At 46.7% G+C, this 781-nt stretch overlaps 1 protein-coding gene across 1 annotated transcript in view; it reads right to left on the minus strand.

Annotated features, from left to right (window-relative positions):
- Nucleotides 1-6: 6 nt before the first annotated feature.
- The window catches only part of LOC106512335 (uncharacterized), a gene marked incomplete in the record, with an annotated part of 2,170 nt that continues 1,395 nt past the window's right edge, over nucleotides 7-781 (minus strand). Inside the window, 1 exon segment of the mRNA XM_014000977.1 lies at nucleotides 7-781. Coding sequence (XP_013856431.1) covers nucleotides 58-781 — 724 coding nt within the window.

Genomic DNA, 781 nt, shown 5'->3' on the forward strand with positions numbered 1-781 from the left:
CCATTAGTACCATTCCATCGTAGGTACAACACAGCACCATATGCATGCTCACTGCCATCAGAAAATAAATGTGATGCCAATTGGACTTGCATGCGGGTCTGGGGGAGTCAGGGATCTGATGAATCTGAGTTGGCTCAAGTCAGCATATTCCTCTAGCAGCTTTATGGCATCTTCTCGGAGCTCCTTAGACAGAGCAGCATCCCACGTGTCTCTTGTGCAATACATTAGCTTTGCTTCTTGAAAAGCCCTTCGAACCAGAATAGCTCCCTTTTGCTTTGCAGGAGCCACAAGACCAAGTGGATCATAGAGGGCAGAGATTTGACTTAACAGTTCTCTTCTGGTAAGAGGATCTGGGGTTTGTCCTTTTACTTCTTCTCTCAGCAGGTCTTGTCCAAGGCGCATTTTCTTCTTCCTCTTGGAAAAGTTCACCGCAACCATGACATGCAACTTGTCGTCTTCAGCGGTGTAACCCAGACCAAGGGCTTTGTTATCTTTTTCAGTGAGCTGGTTAGGCAAGATCATGGTCTTTAACTCCATGTTAACTTCCTTTGACTCCTCCCTCTCACTTTGACTGGAGTAGACCCAGGGCTTCATGAAAAATCCTCCAGCTTTAAGGATCTGCTCGATGTTGGATGTGAGGAGTTTCAGGTGGTCAAGGTTGTTGTGAGATGTCAGGATGTCATCGACATAGACATCTTCCTCCAGCACACGTTTCTCCTCTTTGAATTTTGTGAATGGGGGTAGGCTAGCAGTCTCCCGCATGGCAACTTGAGCTATACAG

Source organism: Austrofundulus limnaeus, unplaced genomic scaffold (assembly GCF_001266775.1).
Source record: "Austrofundulus limnaeus strain Quisiro unplaced genomic scaffold, Austrofundulus_limnaeus-1.0 Scaffold5802, whole genome shotgun sequence".
NCBI classification, from domain to species: Eukaryota; Metazoa; Chordata; class Actinopteri; order Cyprinodontiformes; family Rivulidae; genus Austrofundulus; species Austrofundulus limnaeus.